Source organism: Oratosquilla oratoria, chromosome 3, assembly GCF_046742065.1.
Source record: "Oratosquilla oratoria isolate Oo_2021 chromosome 3, ASM4674206v1, whole genome shotgun sequence".
NCBI classification, from domain to species: domain Eukaryota; kingdom Metazoa; phylum Arthropoda; class Malacostraca; order Stomatopoda; family Squillidae; genus Oratosquilla; species Oratosquilla oratoria.
Window position 1 is genome coordinate 66,446,301 of NC_134779.1, and position 17,500 is coordinate 66,463,800.

At 42.3% G+C, this 17,500-nt stretch overlaps 1 protein-coding gene across 4 annotated transcripts in view; it reads right to left on the reverse strand.

Annotated features, from left to right (window-relative positions):
* Positions 1-17,500, reverse strand: part of LOC143023538 (uncharacterized) — a 323,015-nt gene that overhangs the window by 28,693 nt on the left and 276,822 nt on the right. For all 4 annotated transcript variants that reach the window (XM_076182105.1, XM_076182100.1, XM_076182092.1 and 1 more), the window contains exons 2-4: positions 17,172-17,371; positions 3,420-3,579; positions 122-251 (exon numbers count right to left, since the gene is read on the reverse strand). In XM_076182105.1, the coding sequence (XP_076038220.1) occupies positions 122-251; positions 3,420-3,579; positions 17,172-17,371 (490 nt within the window). The remainder of the gene's footprint in view (positions 1-121; positions 252-3,419; positions 3,580-17,171; positions 17,372-17,500) is intronic.

Here is a 17,500-nt window from a genome sequence, read left to right on the forward strand (position 1 = left end):
ATATATATATATATATATATATATATAATGTTCGTATGCCTTTTGAGCGTGTGAGCAAGCGCTGTGCTACTGAACCATCCGGGGATCGTAGTGAAGAGAGAGGGAGGAAGTGTTGGCTTACTTGTTGTTGTCGTCTATGTGGCGGTAAAGCTTCATCATTGGCTCTGGGAAGAGCCCCTCCGCTTCGCAGGTCAAGTTGACCCGGCCGTAGTCGGGCTTGTGGTAGGTCAAATTCATCCCCGTTGCTGGAGCTGTAGTACAGTGCGGATAGGTTGGTAATGCTAGTCAATTGTTGGATAAGGTTGGTATCATTGTATAGTATTCCCTCATCCCTCTATTTTACAAGAAAAAAAAAAAAAAGAGCTATTCAGATATTTCAAGGTATTTGTGTAGTATATGGTGAGACTTTCTAGTATTTATTTCCAGAAATTTATTTATGGGAATTTCAGAGGATAGGTCAGTGGTTCGCAACCTGGGGGCCATGGTGGCCCCCAAGGGAGCCCTCATGGCCTGAAATGACAAATTATCTATTTCCATAGAATGCGAGGAACCTGAATATATATATTAAAAAAAAGGATACCACTACTCTATCCTGACAGAAGAAACATGAAATAATTATGACTATGAACCTTGTAATAAAACAAAAGGTGTCTATTCATCATCATGTTATCATGTATATATATATATATATATATATATATATATATATATATGTATATGTATATATATAAATATATATATATATATACATACATATATATGTATCTATGCAATAAACACACGAGGAGCGTGTGTTCACAAATGCGTAGGTAACCACTAGGAAAAGTAAACTAAGGAAGCAGAGCGCTTTTGTATAATTACATCTTCAGAAGATGTAATTATACGAAAGCGCTCTGCTTCGTTAGTTTACTTTTCCTAGTGGTTACTTACACACACACACACACACACACACACACACACACACACACACACACACACACACACACACACACACACACACACACACACACACACACACACACACACACACACACATATATATATATATATATATATATATATGTGTGTGTGTGTGTGTGTGTGTGTGTGTGTGTGTGTTGTAAGAGGAGTAGAGGGAAACACACAAGTAGAACAAGAGTTTATTCTTTGACTAGTTTCGCACCACTGTGAGAATCTGGTCAAAGAATAAACTTTTGTTCTACCTGTGTGTGTTTCCCTCTACTCCTCTTACAACCTGTCAGGATGTCTTCATATATATATATATATAAGTATATAAGTATATATATATATATATATTATATATATATATATATATATATGTATATATATATATATATATATATATATATATATATATATATATATATATATATATATATATATATATATATATATATATTTTTTTTTTTTACCTTTTTGGCGTTGTGGGATTTAGGAGAGAAATGAAGGGGAGCCACTCGAATGTTGAGAATTCATGGATTGAAAAAGGTTGAGAGCCACTGTGATAGATGAATAGGGTGGCAACACTGTTTGAGATTTTCCTTCTACAAAATTTACATATATCAAGAATTTTAGAGAATAGATGGACAGAGGTGGCTCTCTATCCTTTTCGGCCATCGCTCTCCTTGATGTCGTCCATCATAAGTAGAAGGGGAATTGAGAAATTTCAAAATAATGCCTGTGTCATTATCTATTAACTCTGAAACATCTTGCAACTTTTTCATTTCCTCCTCTTCCTTCTTCTCTTCCTCTTCCACTTCTTACTCCTCCTCCTCTTCTGCCTCCTCTTCCTTCTCCTCCTCTTCCCCTTCTTACTCCTCCTTTTCCTCCACCTCCTCCTCCTCTTCCTTCTCCTCTTCCTTCTCCTCCTCTTCCTCTTCTTACTCCTCCTTTTCCTCCACCTCCTCCTCCTCTTCCTCCACCTCTTACTCCTTCTCCTCCTCTTTTCCCCTTTCTTTCCCTATCCTACCCCTTTCTCTTCCTCCTTCTCCTCTTCTTTCTCCAATTCCTTTTCCATTCTCCTCATGCATTCCTTTCTCCTCCTATTCCAGTTTCACCTCTTGTTCCCATCGTCCTATCCCTCTTCCTCCTCCTTCTTTACCCATTTCTTCTCTCCTATCCTCTCTCCTTCTTCTCCCCCTTTTCCATTTCCCCCTCCTCTTCCTCCCGTTGTCCTATCCCCTTTTATCCTTCTCTTTCTTCTTTTTTCCACTACTTTTCTACTCTTTTCTCCTCCTCCTCTTCCCACTTCTCCTATTAGATCTCTTCCTCCTCCTCGTCCCGCTCCTCCTATTACATCTCTTCCTCTTCCTCTTCCATCGCCATCTCCTCTTCCTCCTGTCCTATTCCTCTATATCCTCCATCTCCTTTTCTGACTCCTCTTCCTCTACCCCTTTCTCCTCCTTCTCTCTCTCTTCCTACTCCTCCGCCTCTTCTCCTCCACCTCATTAACCGTTGTAATTATTATAATTATGATAAATTATTAGGAAGGATGAGACCGCAGGGAAGGGTGAGACGAAGGCCGAGAGGTGTGTCAGAAAGAAAGTACAGCATAATAATGGTTTCTTTTATTGCATTAAATTTCACTTATCCCTTGTCATACTATATCGGTGGAGACAGGAGGGCGAGGAGCCTACGCCAGGAGGCGTGTGGCTGCGGCCGAAGCCGTCGCCATTGCCCTGTGCGTTTGGACTGGTGGTGGAGGTAAAAGTCACTACTGGGAATCGTAGAGGAGTGCGGGATCCGAACCCACAACTAGGCGAATGCGGGACCAGCACGCTTGCGATTAGGCCACCAGCGCACTACCGGTGAAGATAGCTAAATTGATATAGTCTGTAAGATGGTGTGGTATGTCAGGACATTAGGGGAGAGAGATTACAAAAGAAAAGAACGCGTGGAGTGACATTATGAATGGATGAATGGAGGAAAGGATGATGATGCAGCTAAAGGAATGTTACTCTCATCTGCTACGAAGATAAATGGATGAGGTGTGGGCGATGGGGGTGGGGGTTGCGGCATGGTGAAGAGGTGGGGGTAACCCAGATTCAGTTGTTAGGCCCTACAGTAGAAACAACCGTGCCTCGCTGCGTTGCATTTGCCCCGAGCAGTGTGGCGGGGATGTAAGGTGTCTATTGATTTGGCCACCCCCTTATAAAGGATAGAAAACCATTAGGTATAAGTACAACACTGTTTCATAATGATGTTTAACTGTGAAACGGAGAGCAAGGGGAGAAAGAGGAGGACAAGGACAAGGAAGAGGAGGAGGAGGAGGAGGAGGAGGAGGAGGAGGAGGAGGAGGAGGAGGAGGAGGAAGAGGATAGAAGGAGGAGGAGGAGGAGGAGGAGGAGGAGGAGGAGGAGGAGGAGGAGGAGGAGGAGGAGGAGGAGGAGGAGGAGAGAGAGGGAGGGAGGGGCACTCACCGTAGACGGTCATGTTTTTGGAAGCGAAGACCTCATCGTGGAAGGAGGAGACCATGCACATGTAGTTCCCCGTCAGGTCGGTCGTGGGCTCGAGGATTTCCAGCGCCCGGTGACGCTTTGCCTCGTCCGAGCTCGCCCGGTAGCTCAGGTTCACGCGGCCCTGTGGGAACAAAAGAAGAAGAGGATGAGGACGAGGAGGATGAAGAAGAAGGAGGAGGAAGAGGAGGAGGAGGAGGAGGAAGAGAAGGTGGAGGAGGAGAAGGAGAATATTGTAGGGTGGGTAAATAAAAGTATATGAACAATGTAAATGAATGCATTAAATCACAATTTGATAAAGTACTACAATAGACAAATGCGTGCATACACTTCGGAGGCTGAGTTACAACTGGACACCGCGCCTTGACTTGGCGCCAAACATACAGGAGCTCGCTTGGTTCTCCCTACAGACTCGTGTACAAAGATTGTAAATAAATAATACAATCAATAATGAAATTAATGTCCAACAAATCCTATGATAATTAATTATACCCTGTATAATGGGAGAAATATACATTTCTAAATTGAGCGGTACTTAAGTATAATACATAACAATAATTGTATGATGCTACAACGTACCACACCATCATGAGAAGTGGAAGAATAAGAAGAAGAAAAAGAAGAAAGAAGAAGAAGAAGAAGAAGGAGGAGAAGAAGAAGAAGAAGAAGAAGAAGAAGAAGAAGGTGTTAGAAAATGAGGAAGACGGCAGAGGAAGGTTAAGGGAAAGGAGGAAGAAAAGAAAAGAAGGAAGAGGAAGAGAAGAAAGAGAAGATGTATGAAGACGAGGAAGACGAGGGAGGAGGGTAAGGGAAAGAGGAGGAGGAGGAGGAGGAGGAGGAGAGAAGAATAAAGCAAGGATTAGGTCACTGAGGCGGGTTTTCCCTAAACGAAGAAAGAAGGACTAGGAGAACAAGAGAAGGAAGAGGAGGAGGAAGAGGAGGAGAAAGAGGAGGAGGAAGATGAGGAAGAGGAGGAGAACGAGGAGGAGGAGGAGGAGGAAGAGGAGGGAGAGGAGGAGGAGGAAGAGGAGGGAGAGGAGGAGGAAGAGGAGGAGGAGGAGGAAAGGTGACCTATGACCTTTCAAAATAAACCTGTTCCTGGTAAGCTCTTCTATCTTCCTCAGACGAAGAAAAAAATGAAGAGAAGAAGGAGTAAGATGTGGAGGAGGAGGAAGATGAGACGAAGGTGGTGGTGAAGGAGGAGGAGGAAGAGGAGGAAGAGGGGGAGGAAGTGTAGGAGATAAGCAAGGGGGAGGTACATGAACTGACGGAGCGTTGCTTAGTTTGAACTTCCCTGACAAGATGACTTTCGTGCGACGACAATGGGGGCATTCGGATAGGACTGAAAATTTGATAACAAGCGCATCGCCCTCCCCCCTCCCTTTGGTTGGTGTGTATATTTTGTGCCCCTGAAAAAAGGAAACATTGTCGCAAGATATGTTCATTTCAATCTGAGAGTGGATTTGGGTCATGCGGAATTCTTTCTTGACTGGTCCTGTCCAGTCGGGGAAGATGGACCCATTCGGAATTAATTACCCGTTTTTTTTTTTTTTTTTTTTTTTTTTTTGCGTGCTGCCTGTGGAGAGATGCCAGGCACTTCCACAACAGAGATGCATTTTTTTGGAACCTTGGCCAGACTCTTTTGACCAACTGTACATCTTGTGGCATGTGACGTCAGACGAGGAAGTGACGTCACAGACAAAATATTCGTCGCCAGTCACAAAAGAATGTTGCGTGTCCTTGGTCCGTAGGGAGTATCACTAAGCTACCATAAAGTATCGAATTAAAAAAAAAAAAAAAAAAAAAAAAAAAAAAAAAAAAAAAAAAAAAAAAGAGAGGTCATGGAACATCTACCCCGCTTGTCACCAGGGGATTTTATTCAGTCAATGGGAAGGGGATAGGATAACCCTGGGCCAGATCTAGAGGTTCAATGAATATCATATTTATGTATCTTGTGGTTGGCGACAGACCTTGCTCATGTTGATGGACAGCTTACGGGACAATAGTGTCAAAAGTTGTTGAGCCTTGGGGGCGGGATGGGCGTGTGGGTGTGTGGGTGGTCTGAACGAGCTGAGGAACGCCTCCTTGCCCCTCCTCATCACCATCCTAAACCTCCCCCCCCCCGCCCCCACGCGTGACGTGGCACTGGAAGACCCCCGTGAACTCTCATGGGCCCAATGAATGACCCTGAAGGAGGAGGAGGAGGAGGAGGAGGAAGAGGAAGAGGAGGAGAAGGAGGAGGAAGAGGAAGAGGAGGAGAAGGAGAAGGAGGAGGGGGGGAGTCAGAGAGAGGGAAGGAGAGGAGGAGGAAAGGGGGAGAACAGGAAATTTGAAGTCGGTCAGGGGAGTAGGATGAAGAGGAAGAGGAGAAAGTAAGAAGAGGAGCAGGATCGGTGTCGTTTGGAGGAAGCGAAAGAGGAGGAGGGGCGTAGGAGGAGGAGGAGAGGGGGAGATGAAGGAGGGTAAGAAGTGGAGAGGGGAAGTGGAGAAGAAAGTGGAGAAAGAGTGGGATGTGGAGTGGGAGAAAGAGGGAAGATCAGGACGCCTTGTGTCATTCAAAGAAGAACATAGGAGGAAGGGGAAGAGGAAGAAAAAAAAAAAGAGGAGAAGAAGGAGAAGGAGGAGAGGGTGTGGAGTGGGAGAAAGGAGGAAGAAGATCAGGATGTCTAGTGTCATTCAGAGAAGAAGAACATAGGAAGAGGAGAAGGAGGAGGAGGAGGAGGAGGAGGAGGAGGGGATGTGGAGGGAGAGAAAGGAAGAAAAGGATCAGTAGAACTAGTGTCATTCAGAGAAGAAGGATATAGGAGGAAGCGGAAGAAGTGGAGGAGGAGGAGGGGGAAGAGGAGGAGGAGGAGGAGGAGGAGCGATAACTCTGTCGAGTCCCAACTTCCTAAGTGGCACCTGAGGGGGGAAGAAGCTTTTCCTTTCCCAGTGCCAGTTGGCAAATTGGGTTATCTCGAGGGAAGGCTGGCACTCCGAGACCCGGCTGCTGGGAGTGCCGTGGAGGCTGAGAATGAGGGTGAGGATTATGATGAAGGGAACAAATTCGACGGGAGGTAGGGTGTAGGTGAGGACAAGGTGGGGGGGGATCCGGATTAGAGTGAAAGAGGAAAAGAGGAGGAGGAGGAGAAAGAGGGGAAGAAGGAGGAGAAAGAAGAGAAGCTGGGAAAGGTGGGAAAGGGAGGAGGATGGGGGAAAAGTTGAGGTGTACGGAGTAGAGGAGGAGGAAGAGGGGAAAGAAGGAGAGGATCAGAAGAAGAAGGAGGAGGAGGAGGAGGAGGAGGAGGAGAAGGATCAAGAGCAAGAGTAAGAAAAGCAAAGAGAGGTAGGAAGAGGAGGACGTGGTGGTGGAGGAGGAGGAGGAGGAAGGGAAGGAGAGGGGTGAGGTGGTGGAAGAGGAGAGAGAAAGAGCCGAGGTTGCCCGGGGGTGGGGGGGGGTGGGCGTCCATTAGGCTTAAGACCTTGTGTGACCTGTCTTCACCTGGTGGCCCGCTTTGTTTATTTGGTTAAAGTCTTCTTCAGGCAATTTCTTTCGTCAAAGGAGGCGGTCGCCCCAAACTGAATGGAGACGGGGGTTAGTATTGCTGAGATGGTTGAATACGGGTTTACTGAAGAAATGATAAAAATATAAAGATAGATAAACAAATAATTGAATAGGTGAATGAATATAAATGAATAGGTAGGTAGACAAATGAAAAAATAAATAGATAAATTAATAGATTGATAAACAAATAGAGAACAATAAATAGATAATATAATTGATAAAAAATAAATGTACAGTTAGATAAGTACATAAAATGAATAATAAATAATGAATAATAAGTAAATAAATAAAATAAACAAGTGAACAAATAAATAAGTTGATAAATTGATATATGAATAAATGAATAAATAAGTAAATTAATAAGTGCACGACTAAATGAATAAGTGAATAAACAAATAAACATATAGGTAAATATATACATAAATAAACGAATAAGTAAGTAAATAGATAATTAAATAAAGAGCGGGTAGCCAAATCTCGATAAATTGTTTTGTGCAACAACCTCAGCAGGAAGTGAAAAAAAAAAAAAAAAAAAAAAAAAAAAAAAAAAAAATATATATATATATATATATATATATATATCATATACAGTATATATGTATATGTATATGTATCTGTATATATATATGTATATATATATATATATACATATATACAGTATATATATATATACATATATAAAGCATACATGTATATGTATATATATATACATATATACAGCATACATGTATATGTATATATATATATATATATATATATATATATATATATATATATATATATATATTTATATATATACATGTGTGTGTGTGTGTGTAATAATGATAATAGAATGAAACAAAATAAGATAAAAACAATACATGTTGAAAAAATAAAAGCAATCACCCAAACAACCAAAGAAAACAAACAAAAGAAGCTAACCAGTATGGGTGTTGATCCTGGCGAATGATATGACATCGAATGGTGCAATATTCAAACTGTCGCGGCGAGATTGCTTCTGCCTACTCTGATGTCAAATCCACGTTCTGGGTACTCGGCATTGTTGTCATTCCTTTACCAACACCTTTACTATGGCGCTACACTTTTCATATTTTGTTATGGTTGACGCCAAATGATGCGGACTTTGCGAAACGGACACCGCGGAATGTCCCCCGCGGAACGGCCCCCGTGGAACAGATCCCGCGGAACGGCCCCCTTCGGAATGACCCCTCGGAACGGACCTCGTGGAACGACCTCCTCGGAACGGCCCTCACGGAACGGCCCCTCGGGGAACGGCCTCTTGGAACGGCCCCTTGGGGAATGGCCTTTTGGAACGGCCCTCGCGGAACGGCTCTCGCAAAACGACCCTCGTTGAACGACCCCTCGAAACGGCCCTTGCGGAACGGCCCCTCGGAACGGCCCTCGCGGAACGGCCCCTCGGAACGGCCCTCGCGGAACGGCCCCCTCGGAACGGCCCCCTCGGAACGGCCCCCTCAGAACGGCGCTTCGTAACGGCCCTCGCGGAACGGCTTCCGAGGAACGGAACCCGCGCAACAAGTGGAGCAGAGCTGGAACAACGAAACTAGTACCACGTAACGGGGGGAGGGGGCTGTCAGGGCCAAGTGACCACATATTTGAAGCAGCTAGAAAGGTGCCCAGATGATATCGTTATCCTGACGTCATCCATGTCACGTCATAATAATGACGTCATCTATGTTACGCGGCTGCCTGAGACTGCTTCTTGCTCGTTTCAACCCTTTCACGACGCTGACGTCAACCAGAATAAAATGTGTAGAGGATGGCCAAGTCAAGTGATCGGCCGGACGTCACGTGATGAGTACCAGTGATGTCACGTCCCCGGAATGACGTTCTGGGGCTGGTGCCCTGGGAATGACGTCATGATGTTACTTCGACAGTAGTGACGTAACTATGACGTCATGAAGAAGATGCCAGGGTGGTGGCACTGTTAACTTCCTCTGTATCCATTGACTTACAGCCTGCCGCCAGGCGATTTTATTCAGGTGCACGTGGCCCCTTTCGTTACACGGATAGCACCGCGGGAACAGTGTCATCCCGGATGGCGCCTCTTGTGGCGACTATTCCAGACAGACTCTTTCGAGTGTCCGGGGGAGCCACTAATTGGCTCCAACTTTCAGTCCTCAAGGAGGACTTGGGACCGGGTGGGCGGGGTCGACATGTCATCGGGTGGAGCTGTGGGCGTGCGCGGGCGTGTGGGTGGGGGGGAAGGACCCTATTTTTTCATCAGGTCGTTATTTTCTTTAGCTAAGAAAAGGAGGTCCGTAGGGTGTCTTCCTCGACTCTCTCACAGAGACCAAAGACCCTCTGCTTAGACCTTGCTCAAGTCTCAGATCTTGAATAAAATCGTCTGCCGGGGTTCAGAAATGGTTATTGTATTGTGAGCACCACTACAGTAGGTTATTGTATCATGCAACTCTTTCCGGTCCCCAGCCTGAGCTCATACACACTGAGCTCGGTTGTAGTACGTTAAAGGGGATTCTCATCTGAATAAAATCGTTCGGCGACCGTCAGAATAGAGAGTCATGCCTTCAGTGTCAAGACAGTCCGGGAGGTCTCTCCTTCTGTTGAATAAAATCGCCTGACGACAGTTGAAGTAAGTGATCGAGTCGATCTGCGTATCCGGAGGGACAAGGAGGAACCTCTACTCCCGGAGGCGGACCCTACGGCCGAATAGAATCGTCTCACGTTAGCCAGAATGAAATAATAAAGCGATCCAAACGGGTTTAGTGGAATGTTGTATCACTCGAGATTATCTCCTTTAACCTCTCTCTCTATGGGGTTTACGACTTAAACTCGTTTATTATGTCTGCCGTCGGGGGATTTTTATTAGACTGATGAGGAAAAGGGAGTTAACTTCTTAGGGGGAGGAGGTCACTCGTTCGAATGGATTTAACTGACCGCGGCCGCAGAGTTAACTCGTCACACGTACAAGGTTAGAGCATTCGGCTTTAACCTCGTTTAATATCGCGGTCGGGTCGGGGTAGGTGGGGGGGGAGGGCGGTGTGGACTTCTGTGGTGTCATATTTCGTCAGAGGCCGAAATTTACCTTCAGCGGTGGTTTTCAGATGAGCGGATGTTGGGCACTCTTGACTACCGTGAATGCGTATGTGTGTGAGTGTGTATTTACCTAGTTGTATTTACCTAGTTGTATTTTACGGGAAGGGGAGCTATGCTCGTGAGGTCCCGTCTTCATATCTCATTTTATCTAAACTATTTTTAAATTCATGTATTGTTTTTGCACACACCACTTTCTCATCTAACTTGTTCCAACTGTCTATTGCTCTGTGAGGAAAGCTGTTCTTTTTCAAATCTCTTCTATAGTTGTCTTTTTTTATTTTCTTTCCGTGTCCTCTTGTATTTCTGTCATCCCATTTTATCAGATTCTCTCTATCAGTAATTTCTATGCCTTTCATGATTCTGTAAATAGCTATCAAATCTCCTCTCTCTCTTCTTTGCTCTAGTGTCTGTAGTTTAAGTTTTTGTAGTCTCTCTTCATATGATAGTTTTGAGAGTGTTGGTGCCAGTTTAGTAATTGCTCTTTGTATTCTTTCAAGTTTTTTTATACATTTTTTTGTACTTGGTGACCATATCGTTGCTGCATATTCCAATCTTGGTCTTATCAGGGTGACTAGGATTTTCTTCACCATTTCTTCATCCAGGTATGTAAATGCCACTTTGATTGTTCTTATTAAATTATAAGTTTCTCCAAAAATCTTATTTATATGTTTCTCAGGTGACATATTATTCATAACAATGACTCCCAGGTCCCTCTCATTTTCTACTCTTTTTATTCCTTCTTCTCCCAAATTATATGATCCTGTTATTCTGTTTTTGCTTTTTCCAAATTCCATTATACTACACTTTTTTGTATTGAACTCCATCTCCCACTTCCTACTCCATTCTTGTACTTTATTTAGATCTCTCTGTAGTGATTCACAATCTTCTTCAGTTTTCACTCTTTTCAGTAATTTTGCATCATCTGCAAAGAAGCTCATATAGCTTTCAATTCCTTCATCCATATCATTAATATATATAGCAAACATTATTGGGGCCAGAACTGTTCCCTGCGGGACACCGCTTATTACTTCATTCCATTTTGAGTGCTGATCTCTTATCACTACTCGCATTTTTCTTTCTTGCAAAAAGTCTTCCATCCAATTTAGCAATTTACCTTGTATTCCTCCTTCATATTCTAATTTCTTAAGCAACTTCTTATGTGGTACTTTGTCAAAAGCTTTTTTTAGGTCTAGAAATGCACAATCAGCCCATCCATCTCTTTCTTGTATTATATCTATTAGCCTTGAATAGAAACATATTAAATTGGTGACGCATGATCGTCCTTGTCTGAATCCAAATTGCCTTGGATTTAGTACGTTGTTTTTTTCCAAATATTTTACCCATCTACTTTTGATAATTCTTTCACATATTTTTGCTATTGTACTTGTTAGAGAGACTGGTCTATAGTTGGTAGGTTCTTCTTTATTTCCTCCTTTATATATAGGTACTATATTTGCTTTTTTCCAATCTTCTGGAACTTTTCCTTCTTTTAAGGAACTGCTTATTATGCTATGTATTTTGTCTGCCAGTTCATTCCTACATTCTTTCAGAATCCAGTTTGCTATTTCATCTGGCCCATGCGATTTTCTGACATCAAAATTACCCAAGTGTGTCAATATTTCATTCTTCGTTACTTCTATTTCTTCCATAGGGGGGACTTTTTCCTTCCACTCAATCTCTTCAGGTTGTATATTTTCCCTTGTAAACACTGATTTAAAATGTTCGTTCATAATTTCTGCCATTTCCATTTCCTCAGTGTATTCAACTCCCCCTTGTCTTAATTTCTCCAAGTCTTGTTTGTTTTTCAGTTTATTGTTTACAAATCTGTAGAATAGTTTTGGTTGATCTTTACACTTTTCTATAACATCTTTTTCATATTTTCTTTTTTCCTCTCTGCACTTTTGTACATATTCATTTCTATAACCAGTATATATTTTCCATTTTTCAGGTCTTCTGTCTTTTTTCCATCTGGTCCAGGCTTTGTCTCTTTTGTCTTTTAACTCCCTACAACTTTTGTTGTACCAGCATTTTACATATTCTTTTTCTTGTTTTTGTCTTGGGACATACTTTTCCACTCCTTCTTTGTAAATTTTTGTCAAAATATTCCATTTCTCTTCCACTGATGTTTCTTCTTTGTATATTTCTTCCCAGTTTTCTTGTTGGAAGAATTCTCTTATTTTATCAAAGTTTGTTTTTTCATACATCATTCTTCCTTTTCTATATTGTTCATTTCTTTTCATATATTTTTCTTCATTAAGTTCCAGTTCAATCAATATGTGGTCACTTTTACCTATTGGTGTTTTATATTCAATCTTGTCCACTATTCTAGGTTCAGATGTAATTATTAAGTCTAGCCTCGATGGTTCTTCTTCATTTCTATACCTAGTGTTCTCTTGTATCCATTGTGTCATTGAATGGTCAGTAATCATCTCAAGTAGAGCATTTCCCCATGAGTCATCACCACTCTTTACTGTCATTTCTTCCCAGCAGATTTCTTTGCAATTAAAGTCGCCCATCATAACTATTCTTCCTCCGTCTTCCATTATTTTAGTTAATGCTATCTTTGTGTCCTCTAACATACTTTTATGTTCATTCTCCTCCCATGAGGCTGTTTTCGGAGGCACATAGTTGATCACAAATTTTCTGCTCTTCTTATCTCGGTCTTCCACTTCTATCATAATCATCTCTACTGTATTCTTTCCATATATGACACCTTTCACGTTTATATCCTTCTTTGTCAGGAACATAACTCCACCCCCTTGTTTTTTCTCTCTGTTTCTAATCCAATAATTGTATGTATCATGTCCTACACTGTTGGGTGGTAGTGGGCCTTTTAATTTTGTTTCTACAATTCCCATTATGTCCGGTTCTTTTTCTTTCAAATAATCATTCAGTTCATTCAATCCTGTTATCAATCCATCTATATTTGTGTAAGACACTCTTAGTTTTCTGCCACTTCCATTGTGTTCTCTGTTTCCCTTATGTTTTTCTTTAGTATGTCGAACTTCTTTATTTTCATGTTCACTACTCTCCAATAGAATCTCTCTTTCTCTGACTCCGTTCTTTCCTCGTTTTTTGCCTTAGCTTCAATTCTTTTCTGCTTTTCTGCCTCTCTTTCCTCCTTATTCATTTCTCTTTTTATCCATACCTTTTTATATTGATCATTTGTTGCTAGTTTCCCTGTCTTGGATAGAATTTTCTCTGCCGTTGTTTGTGACCTGAATTTAATCTTAATTGGTCTGGTCTTATCTGTACTATATTTTCCGAGTCTGAATTTTTCCTCAATTTCCTTTATAATTTCTGGTTCATCTTCCTGGACTAATTTTAATAAACTGCTTACCCTTTCATTTTCCTCCTTGATTCTTGCGGTTCTATCTGGGTTATGTTTCTCTTCCATTCCTAATATAATTATACATTTCTTTTTGTCAGCTAATTCTCTTACTATATTCTCCTTCTGTCTCATCACTTTAATAACTGAGTCTTCATTATGTTCTTTCAATTGCTGTTTGACTATGTCAGTGAATGAAACCTTATTCCCTTCTTGAGTTATTCTCCAATTTTTAGCTTCTGTAGCTATTTTCTCACTGTTTTCATTACTATTCTTCTTCAATTTCTCATTCTCCTCCTTTACATTTCCTAACTGTCTTTTTAGGTCCTCTACTTCTTCAGTTAAGTTTCTGTTAGCCTTCTCTAGTTGTTCCAATCTTTCAATTCTTTGGAGAATGGAGCCTACATTACCTAACTTACGTTCCAAGTCCTCGATCACCTTATCAACTCTCTCCTCTAGTCTTATCAGTCTGGGGGGGGTTGTGTCCCCCCCACCCGCGTTAAATCCCTGGAACATATTCTCGTCACTTTCTACTGTATTTCTCCTCTCTATACTTCTAATCTTTACATTTTTATTTGCCATTTCGTCATCCGGTGGTCGTTTCATGTTGACCTTCCGCCCGTCTGCCTGGGCCAAGTCCTCCACATCCTCATTACCTTCCATTTCCCCAGTAATCCCTCCCCCTCTCCTCTTTCCTTACTTTCCCACTACCTCACGAGCAATTCCCCCCCCCTGCAAATACAAAAAGGCACTTCTCTTTGCGTTGGTATCCTCAATCTGCACTTTTCTTCAGAGCGTTCGTCAAGCCGTCCGTTCGTTGAAAGTGTGTGTGTGTGTGTGTGTGCGTGTGTGTATGTGTGTGCGTGTGATTCACCATGGTCTTGGATCACGTGTTGGACTTGTGATCGACAGCTATTTCCCTTCCGGAAGAGAGTTCAGAGCTCAGAGAGAAAAAGAAAGAGCGAGAGAGGGAGAGAGCGAGATTCACCATGGCTTTGGATCAAGTGCCAAACTCGTGATCCACAGCTATTACCTTCCCGGATGAGAGCTCAAAACTCATATATGGCCCAATCTATGGGTAGTGATGTGACCTTACACACTGCAGATACCTGTCTCTTTGCTCAAGGAAACAGTATCGGTTAGCATTATTAATTAATCTTCCACTCCTCGAGCGGAAGTGTGTGTGTGTGTGTGTGTGTGTGTGTGTGTGTGTGTTGACGTGATTATCGTGTACGAGGTTGGAACAATACTCTTGTGTCTACATCTCCACTCTACCTTAAATTCCTTTATGATGTTGGCCTGAAATATTTCTTCTATGTGGAAAGCTTTGCTTCTTAACATAATTTAAATAGTTTGTCTTTCTTATATTTAATTTTATTTTATTCTATCTTATTATATTTTATTTTATTTTATTTTATTCTATTCTATTCTATCCTATTCTATCTTATTCTATTTATATATTTTTTATTATCTCTTGTTGTTCCTTTTTCCCACACTCTGTCCTCCCTCTTTGTCCATTTTTCTATTTCTGTCTCTGTCCTGAATATCATTATCACATCACCTCTCTCTCTTCGCTCCTCCAACGTGGGTAGTCCCATTTTTTCAGTATCTCTTCGCGTGTCTTATCATCAGCCTAGCATGAGATTATCTTTGTTGTTGTTCTTTGTATTGCTTCTGTTTTTCTTGAATACCTTTTTTTGCGATGTCAATATTACTGCTGCCTGTTTGGGACGGAGCAGGCATTATTTTCTTTTATTATATCCTTTTCCATGTCATGAAATGCCCCTCATATATCTAGGAGCAGTTTATATATTTCTTCCCTTATTCTGTTTATATAATTTTCTGGAGATAGATTACCTTTGGTTAAAATACCTAAGTCAATTTCCTCCTTTGTTTTTGTGACGGCTTTATCTATTATCTCATTCTAATTTGGCACATTTCCAAGATATTGCATTTCTTTGTACTGAATTTCAACTTTCATTTGTGGCTCCATTCACAAACTATATCTGGGTTGTCTTGTAGCAATTTGCAATCCTCCTCACATTTCACTCTTCATGATCTTGGCATCTAAGCAAGCAAATTTATGTAGCTACCTGTTCCTATGCATCATATCAATAATGTACAATAAAAACATTACTGATGCCAATACCGAGCCTTGAGGTACCCCGCTAGTCACCTCTCTTCAATTCGGCATTTTGTCTTTTACTACTGTTCGTATAAGTCAATGGTTCAAGAAATCCTTTATCCTCTCCTGTGTTTCCTTTAACTCCTCTCACGTTTTCTAATTTCCATATTAATCTTTTGGGCGACATGACATTCCTTTTTTTTTTGAGTCCGAATTGACTTTGAGCCAAGACTCCCTTCTGCAAATAATTCATCCATCTATTTTTCCATTTTAATTCTATTTCTGTTTTTGACACACTTTTTTCACGCATTTTTGGCTGTCGCTCAGGTCAAGGACAAAGGTTCATAATTCAGAGGTCCTTCCTTGGTTCCTCCTCTTTGTGTTTGTGTGTGTGTGTGTGCGTATGTGTGTGTACGTATGTGTGTGTGTGCGTGTGTATGTGTGTAAGTGTGTGTGTGTGTGTGTGTGTGTGTGTGTGTGTGTGTGTGTGTGTGTGTGTGTGTGTGTGAGGTGTGTGAGTGTGTGTGTGTGTGTAAGTGTGTGTATGTCCATGATTTTTGATCCATGGACTGCAGGTACTCTCTTTGAATATTCTATTCTTGTTACCGTCTGGTTGATCCATTCAACTATGGAATTGAGGGGCTAAATCTATTTCACCTAAATCACTGAGGCTATAGATGCCGACAGATAATTTCATTCACTACGTAAACTACGTTTAAAGGGTTGGTACTGAACGAAGTGAACATAGATTCACTCCCGTGTGGGTAAACTAAGTGGGTAGGTCTATATACTAGGTATGTCTGTGGCGGATGAAGTGTGCGGGTCGAGTCACAGATGCGCGGGTATATTCGTGCGGGTAAGAATGCAGGTAAGTGTGGTATTGCCACGTTCCGAGAAAAAACATTTCATTTCGAAAGCTAAATTGTGTTTCCCAGATCCATCCGTTCATTTTTCAAGCATATCGCTCAGGGCTATAGGTTACTGAGTGGCGGCGGATAAAACATAATGGAACGAGCGAAAGATTGAGGTCATAATAAGCGGGGATGTACACATAAGCTTGGGTGAAGGAGGAGGAGAGTGAGGAAGAGATGGAGGAAGAGAGGAAGGAAGGAGGAGAATAGAGAAACGACGGAGAGGGAAAGAAGAAAAGGGAGGGGAGAAGAACTCATGAATGAAGGGTGAAAAGAGGGGAGGAAGAGGGAAGAGAATAGAAAAAAGAAGAGGAGAGGAAAAAAAGAAAAGGAAGAACTAATGAAAGAAGGACGAAAAAGGAGGAGGAAGAGGAAGGTGTAGAGGAAAGAAATAAAAAAGAGGAGAAGAATAAAAAGAAGGAGAAGGAGTAGGAGAAGGAGGAAGAGGAGAAGGAGGAGGATAAGAGGAGGAGAAGGATGAGGATGAGGAGGATGAGGAGAAAGAGCAGGATGAGGAGGATAAGGATCAGGATGAGGAGGATGAGCAAGAGGGTGATGATGATGAGGATGAGGATGAGGATGAGGATGAGGAGGAAGAGCAGGAGGAGGAGGAGGAGGGGGAGGAAGAGGAGGATGAGGAAGAGGAGGATGAGTAGGAAGAGCAGGAGGAGGAGGAGGAGGAGGAGGAGGAAGGGAGGAAGAGGAGGAGGATTGATGGTTTTTACTGACTTACCCTTAGAACGCCCAAAGCTTTTGGTTTCTTCCCTGGGATCCACTGGTAGACAGCTTCTGGCTGCAAGTTCCAGAACCACTTGACGACGAGGCCGTTCCTCTCGTAGGACTCGAAGCCGTACTCGCAGTCGAGGATGACCGACGACCTCGAGGCGTTGCGGACGACCGCCGGCACCACCAGTTCCTCGATGTGGAGAGCACCTGCGGCAGGAAAAGGAGACTTTCGTCAGGAGGGGGGGGACCTTTTTCAACTCCGTCAGGAGGGGGGGACCTTGGTCAGTACGGGGAGACCTTTTTCAACTTCGTCAGGAGGGGGAGACCTTGGTCAGT